Source organism: Nymphaea colorata, chromosome 3 (assembly GCF_008831285.2).
Source record: "Nymphaea colorata isolate Beijing-Zhang1983 chromosome 3, ASM883128v2, whole genome shotgun sequence".
Lineage (NCBI taxonomy): Eukaryota > Viridiplantae > Streptophyta > Magnoliopsida > Nymphaeales > Nymphaeaceae > Nymphaea > Nymphaea colorata.
In genome coordinates, this window is record NC_045140.1 from 21199554 (window position 1) to 21207505 (window position 7952).

The following is a 7952-nucleotide window of genomic DNA, read 5'->3' on the forward strand; positions in this document are numbered from 1 at the left end:
TTTATTTCACCCACTCATGCACCATGAAAACAAATACAGGTTAATATTTCAGGCTAAATTTCACTTACCTTGCAAATCTAAAGGCAAAACATGCAGGAAAATTAATAAGCCCTGGAGGGGTCTAACTATTTTTTCCAAAAGTTTCACCTGCTTTGCAACTTTTTTTCATTCTGTCTGATGCCCTTTCTCCTGCTAGCTAAATGCCCTCTGGGGATGGTGTCTAATAATGTCCCTTCCTTCATGTGATACTTTCTCCTATATTTAGAAGGCTTCATTTATGAGTGACCTATAAGTTGTTGGGACAGCGAAAATGCACTAATGTTTTCGAAATGGTGTGGTATCGTACGTATCGTATTTGGTGGTCATATCCCTTTGCGCGCAGCACCTTCGCAGCCCTTCCCTCTAGTGCATACAAGCTGAATATGATTGTGTTTGTACGCGAGGGAGAAACGATTCTTCTACACTACTAACAGCAAATAAAAGCCAATACAGAAAAAGAGACCAAGGCAACACTTAATTCTAAGTGTTGTTACCAGAAGCACGGTACGAAACTAAGAGAGAAGAGAGAGAGAGAGAGAGAGAAGGAGTCACCTTCCTGTATTTGAAAAATGTAAAAAACTAAGTTGCATGACGTATGGACATTGAATATAGACTATTTATTTAATAGGAGTCTCAATATATTAAGAACTTGGTGCAGAAGAAACTTGCGCAAATCAATAGAACAGAACTAGCTAGATACTAGATAGATTGATTAAAAATCAATGGTCGCTATGCCAGCTTCCGCCGACCAGGTCTCATTATGGTTATTTGAATGTTCAACCGAATCAACGAGTCAACTCGCAGATCCAGTGACCTGGTCATTTGCCAATTCGAGTCCAAATCATAGATTTGCCAATTCGAGTCCAAATCATTTGTGAAGTTAAAGTTTACGTGATTAAGTTTCTCCAACTCCAAGCATCTTGCTTTCCAAACATGTCTTGTAGAGAAACGAGAAGCCAAGAATTTTCTCTATAAAAGGAAGTAAGGAGGAAATCTTGAGAGAGAGAGAGAGATATGCATACCCCTCGGTCTGTATTACGAGGACATAGCCTACCAATGCGGCTACTTGCCTCAAAGAGTCTCTCCATTCGTTCACAGTCTCCTCGCTCACGTTCTTGTTGTTCGTGTGCTCCTGAAATGCATCCTCAAATGGTCCACTCTGATTCTTTACAGCGGAAGGCTCCACATCTAAAAACACAGGAATGATCAACCTTCCCGTCTTCACCCTCTGCGTGACCTCCATGAGGCACCACTGTGATTCAGCGTACCCTCTCGAGATGATGGGCACAAAAATCTTCGACTTCTTAATGTATTCAAGCAATTCATGGATTTTTTCCCTCTTTTCCAGACTTTCGTTATCTATAAAGGTGTGGATTCTTCTCCGGGTTAGAGCTGCGTAGAGATGGCCTGTGAAAGTCTTGCGCGTCTCTTCCTCGAAAACTGAGGAACACATCAAACTGAAAGATTCCCCTGCTTCTTCCTGAGAAAGATGCTGCTCCTGCTTCCAGCTATCTACAAATATTACATGCATTCAGATAATTGGCTTTTCTTTCAACTCTACAGAGTCCAGACTCTCTTTCTTTCTGTCCATGGTTGGGCTGATACATTTTTACTAAGAATTAGGCTTCCTTTCTCTCTCTCTCTCTCTCTCGCTATATATATATATATATATATATATATATATATATATATATATATATATATATATATATATATATATATATATATATATATATATATATATATATCTATATATATATATATATATATTCAAACAGAAGAAAAGGAAATCATGGAACCAATTTTAAAAAGACAACACTTGTGTACATACCATGGAGTCTCCCAGCAGTTTCGGAACTATCACACTGCTATTGCTATTCCATAGCCTGCTACGACTGTATGGGACAATTGCTCTGCCCATCTTCCGAATTTCATCATGCATTTCAAACTGTCCATCACTGGTAATCTTGATTAAGGATCTGCGCTGAAGGGTTTGAACAGACAAATGAGGGGAAAGATGGCAATCGTCCCTCATATAAAGTGCTTTTGCTTTATCTATTCCGTAAATGAAACGAGCGATATCTGGAAATATTTGTTGTTTTTTCTTTCCTAAACCATTATAGTTTCTTCTTAGTCTTTCATGGATCATTTTGTGTTGATTTTCCTGTAATTCTCTCAACAGCTTTCTCCATTTTTTTTTCGCAATGTACGCCAGAAAATAATGAACCGAATACTTCAAGGATCAACGGTATGCCGTTGGTGGTTTGCGCAACTCCTTTGGATAATTGCTTCTGCTTTGCTGTTGGCTCATCCTTCCCAAAAGCATGGCAACAGAACAGTTCAAGAGACAAACGTTTAAAAACGTTTGTCTCTTGAACTGTTCTGTTGCCATGCTTTTGGGAAGGATGAGCCAACAGCAAAGCAGAAGCAATTATCCAAAGGAGTTGTGCAAACCACCAACGGCATACCGTTGATCCTTGAAGTATTCGGTTCATTATTTTCTGACGTACATTGCTAAAAAAAATGGAGAAAGCTGTTGAGAGAATTACAGGAAAATCAACACAAAATGATCCATGAAAGACTAAGAATAAGCTATAATGGGTTAGAAAAGAAAGAAAGAACAAATATTTCTAGAAATCGCCCGTTTCATTTACGGAATAGATAAAGCAGAAACATTTTATACGTGGGACGATTGCCATTTTTCCCCTCATTTGTCTGTTCAAACCCTAAAGCGCAGATCCTTAATTAAGATTACCAGTGACTAATAAAGAGAGTGTTCAGACGAAGTCTGTGTATAAGAAACAGTATATGAGTCGACCGATCTATCAAAGTGTCCTCAAGCTCTATGACTACCAACTGCCAGAATGCCAAAGACAACGCAACGCTTTTGGTGTAGAACGCAGGCATCAAGAAACCAGAACAAAAATCACAAAAGTTTAATAGTCCGTTTCTGGTCTGGCTTCTCAAGAGCTAGCCTAGCTTCTGCCTGTCCTACTAAGTTTCAGGGGAGTAGTTTCCTCCACCACCCTGAATATGATGACCTTCAGGATCAGCACCTTCTTCTTGTTGTTGATGAGCTCGAATGCGCAAACATCGCCTTCTTCCAGGTTGTTGTCATAGACGAAGTTTGACCAGCCACTTTCCAGCCCGCCTCTGTCTCCCCTGCGCAAGAGCCTAACGGGCCATTCTCTGCCCTCCACATTTTGAACCTTGATAGTCCTTGTCTAGCCGAGTATGTAATGGGCTCTAAGAAAATCCACTGGGATGTTCTGCAATCAAAGCAAGCAAGCATAGGGTTTGAACCGGATGAGGCAACCTGCTGTTGTTAGCATTTAAGAAATCGGCCAGGATCAGCTGAAATATATGTACAAATGCTCCGCTTTGTCGGTTTCTAATATGAGACTAAAACTGAGATTTACAACATTGGCATCAACAGCTAGAGTGTAAATTCATTGGATCCAATATGGAAACTTATAATTTTTGGGTATGTCTGTTATGTGGGAAAGCAGGAAAAAGAAGGAAATCCAACTGTGAAACATGCAAGGTTTTCCTGCTATCAAGCGTATCCAAGTAAGTGCATGCTAAGAACACCAATTGAAATGAAGATTAATAAAAGGCTGATTTTTCAAATGGTTTCGAGAGAATTACCACGTAAAATCCTTTATAAACGCATGTTGGTTTTATGATGACGATGAACGATGGAAAAGGCGACTCCATGGATGCCGCGGCCCAGAATACTTTCCTCTTCTCTTCACGAGACACCGGCCTCCTCCTTGATATGAAGTACTTTGTATATTTCTGCTTCCTGGCAGCATTTTCTGTAGGAACAAATAATTAGCAGATATTCCACACACTAGAATCTCTCTCTTCCCCCTCTTCTTCACACATACGCACCTAAGATGGAGGGATGACCTTTCCCTTTGCCCATGATTATAAAACATATAGCAGAATACGAGACATATATAAACAAATTTGAGCAAGTGGTGAAGTGTACCTGGCTTCTTGCCTTTAGTTTCTCCCCCATGCATCTCTTCGCTGCTAAAGTGATCTTCCTTCGATTCACAAGACGTATCACTTAACTCTTCTTCTTCTTCTGCTTCTTCTTCTTCTTCTCCTTCTTCTTCTTCGTCTTCTTCTCCTTCTTCTTCGTCGTCTTCTTCCTCTTCTTTCTCTTCTTCTTCTTCTTCTTCTTCTTCCGTTTTTATGTTGATGATCATGTGGTTGCTGCACGAACCTCCTTCATTCACTTTGTCCTGTACCCTCTTTGACATGCAGTATTGCTAAATACCTCCACTGAAAAACTCACTTCACCATCGTACGCAAAGAGGAGGAGTTCCTCTTCTTTAAAAGAATTTTCTTCTGCGAATGTCCTCCAACCATCTTTGAAACATAACCGATTGTTGATCTTCGCCAGCTGAACAGTACAAGTCATCCCACTGGGACCGGTCAATAGGGCTATTCTGTTCAGTTTGTCCCCAATATAATTGTAGAAGCTTGGGGGAATCCACTACAAATCAAAAATTAAAATATTCAATCGATCATCATGTTTTTATTAATAATATCTGGAATTAATGTTCATGTTCATAAAACGACTACTACTATACATGCACAAGATCATAGGCAGAAGGCATCATGAAGAATGCCGAAAGCTTACAAGTTGTCGAGAGAAGTCACCGAGTAGAACTTTGATAAAAAAACTCATGTTTTGTCCCAGGAGCCCATTTCCTACAATCAGCACAAAGTTCCATCTCCTAGATACCAATGAGAACAGCAGTTAGAAAGAAACTAAGATTCTTTCTATTCAAGTAAGCCAATTCCAGAACAGTGACTTCATCGGCCCGAAGCATGCTCACAACTTTAGAACTAGATGGCAAACTAAAAACAACTAATCAATTAGCACAAAAAAAATAATTAAACAATTATCTGCAGGCCTGTATCGGAAGAGAATGTGTACACCCAAGTGCATCTAGACAGTTTTTTAGCGTAAATTTGCGACCTTAGTGCAAATTTGAGAAACGTAAATATCAATGAAAGGACTCCTAGAAGCAACGGAACTTGACATACCGCCACCGTTTCAGTTGGTAATTCCCACTTGTAGGACTTGTGCAGTAAATCTAAAGCGCTGGTATGTAATAAACACCTAAAAGTCCTATTTGGCCAAAAATTAAAAAATTAGAGAGAGCCTCTTCGTCGACAACAGTGTCCTCTTCAAAAAAAATAACGCCCTATTTAACTACAAACCGATTGCCAATGTTTTTTTTCTCCTTGGTGGTGTCGTTGCAGCGGGTGTCTGTTTCTGCACGCGTGGCTTCCCAAAGCCGTTTATTGCTGAAGATGAAGATGGGAGGAGGGGTTTCCTGGAAGATGTGTGGAGGCTTGAGGAGCTGCTCCCAGATCAGTGATTCCTTCTCGCCGGAGCGTCCTGTTTGTTGCCATGGGCACCCTCTGTAAAGGAGTTCATCTCAAGGCATTCACCGGAAAAAGATCTGATAATTGGCAACCGACATATTGCTTATGGAGGGGATTTGATCGTCAAGGTTTCTTGGCGCCTCGGCGTCACCGTGATTCATGCGTCGGAGGTATACTCAAGAGAAGAACCCACAATCTCTCTCTCTCTCTCTCTCTCTCTCCCAAACGACGATTTGAGGGTTCTCTCACCTTTCGAAGGGTTTTCGTGAACCCAGTTTCATGTCACCCAAACATCACCTAAATTGTGTTTCAAAGGTAAAGCTAAATTCAAATAGCAGAGCAAGCGTTTTCCGTTGTCCATCTTTGAGTTGAATCTCTGCAATGGTGTCTTATTTTTCATTGACTAGTAACCATTTGCGAGAAGCCCGTATTATCTGGGGGTGGCAGCGTCACCTTCCCATTTTCGAACAGATCACATGGTCGAAGGACTAAGAGCAGTAAGGCTCCCCATGGCTGCTTACTATATATATATATATATATAGTAACCATGTCTACCTTTCCTTCTCTTGGCTATCTGGCAGTATAGCCCTACTGGGATACATGGGTTAACATCTTCTAACTTCATTTTGCTACCATGAGGAGAGGGTCGACCACTCTCCGCAATGACGATTGAAGAATATTTATGATTCGTTAGGGTATTCTAAGGAGTTGTGGCTTGTCAGTATGGGTGCTTTCATGTGGACAAGGGAGTGAGATTAATTAGTGAACTAATTGATGAATCTCGAGTTGTTGATATCGAGGTAGGCTATAACTTTCAATCACCATGAAGTCTGTGAGGCAAAGAAAAACCAGTTTCGAGTGGGAGAGAAAGCTCCGTTGCTATGTAACAGAAGTTGACGGGATTTTCACGCTAGACGCGAAGCTCTAGGTTCTGCTGCTGCTCTAGAGCCACGCAGGAAGACACAAAAGCTCGAGAGGTTGGAGCTTTAATTGCTCGTCTGACAGTAACAGCGTCCTCCACCCCACTTATACCAAGTTATCATCTCCTTCATAGATGGCGCCTACTTCACATGACTTGCCATTTTAATGTAACTGGTCTGCTGCACTTCTTACTTTTAGTGGGACTGTTAAAAAGCTTTTCAATTTTTAGCTCTTTCTATTTTTCTTTTCTTTTCAGACTTTTTTTTCTCATTTTTATCTTTTCTTGGGGGTCTTCTGCAGAAGCTCAGTGCTGGGCTTCTTTGTCTTTTTCAAGTACCCACACTTTTTCCTGCCCGGCACCTCGTGAACAAAAGTTCTGCTCCACACCGATGGCTGCAACGCAGAAGGAGGAAGGTTAGAAGTTAGGAACCTGCCATTGGCATTTGATATTTACTTACACAACCAAGTTGGCGCGACTTTATTTTTAAATGATCGACTTTCATATGGAAGTTTGCTTTCCAACTCCACGGTTGACACCATCAACAACTTCCATACGCAGATCAATGCCTGCTATATATCCCATGAAAAAGAGAGAAAAATGCTACTAAAAGCTAAAACTACCGGATTAGCAGTCGCATCATCCCATGTGACGCCAAGTCCTATGAAAGAAATTATCATTTTTCTATAGTATTTTCTGTCACTTCAAGAAATCAAAACAAAAGTCACACAAGGATGAAATTCTCAGTTTGCGTTCAGGATCAGCTTCTTCTTCTTGTTGATGAGCTCAAATACGCAGACATCACCTTCCTCCAGGTTGTTGGTCATAGACGAAGTTCGACCAGCCACTGTCTAGCCCACCTCTGTCTCTCTTGCACAAGACCCTCACAGGCCATTATCTCCCCCTCCACATTTAATTTCAATCTTTGTGGTTCTCGTCTCGCCTAGCTGGTACGTGCTGGGCTCTGAGAAGCAACCATGGGGCCGTAAAGCGAATCAGGCATGAAAATTATGCGCCTTCACAACCTCCATTATGCTTCAACATATGCCTTCTGTTAAACATGCCATTCCGAACACCCATATGAAAATTCAATGTTCCTGTCACTGTAGTCAATATTCAAAGATCGGTCGGAGTCTACTCATATCGGCTAACATATATATTTAGTTATTTATTTATGATTGACAATTAATTTAACTTTTATTTTTAGATCACCGATCGAGATGCATTGGCTTTCTTGGCTTCCAATACGGAACGAGAACAGAGATTTACAACGTTGGTACCATCATCCAGAGTGTAAATTGTTCCGATCCAGTGTCGGACTTCTAATTTATCGGATCCAGTGCTGGTTATTTAAAGAAAATCGAAGCATGAAACATGCATTGTTTTCGAGCCATCTGGTTTATCTAGGTAATTAGTAGTGCATGTTCAGAACCCCAATTGAAAGCAAGCTAATAAAAAGTGAAGAAGATGAAGAAGAAGAAAAAGATGCTGAACTTGAAGGTCATCATATTCAGGATTGTGGAGGGAACTACTCCATTGCAGAGATTAGTAGGAGAGGCGGAAGCTAGGCTCGTAAAGAGTCTGA

The 7952-nt window shown here is 40.8% G+C and overlaps 1 protein-coding gene across 1 annotated transcript; it reads right to left on the reverse strand.

Annotated features, from left to right (window-relative positions):
- Positions 1–2805: 2805 nt before the first annotated feature.
- On the reverse strand, positions 2806–4470 carry LOC116251345 (uncharacterized). Its single transcript, XM_031625551.2, has 3 exons — positions 4034–4470; positions 3688–3857; positions 2806–3308 (listed from the first exon to the last, which is right to left on the reverse strand). Exons 1-3 carry the CDS (start codon positions 4308–4310, stop codon positions 3264–3266), a joined length of 492 nt encoding a protein of 163 aa, XP_031481411.1. The 5' UTR covers positions 4311–4470; the 3' UTR covers positions 2806–3263.
- Positions 4471–7952: the final 3482 nt, after the last annotated feature.

Coding starts and splice junctions, on each gene's coding strand:
- LOC116251345 (XM_031625551.2), bottom strand. CDS start 4,310: ATGTCAAAGAGGGTACAGGACAAAGTGAATGAAGGAGGTTCGTGCAGC. Junction 3,858..4,033: donor AACTAAAGGCAAGAAGCCAG/GTACACTTCACC, acceptor TTGTTCCTACAG/AAAATGCTGCCAGGAAGCAG. Junction 3,309..3,687: donor TTTATAAAGGATTTTACGTG/GTAATTCTCTCG, acceptor CTTTGATTGCAG/AACATCCCAGTGGATTTTCT.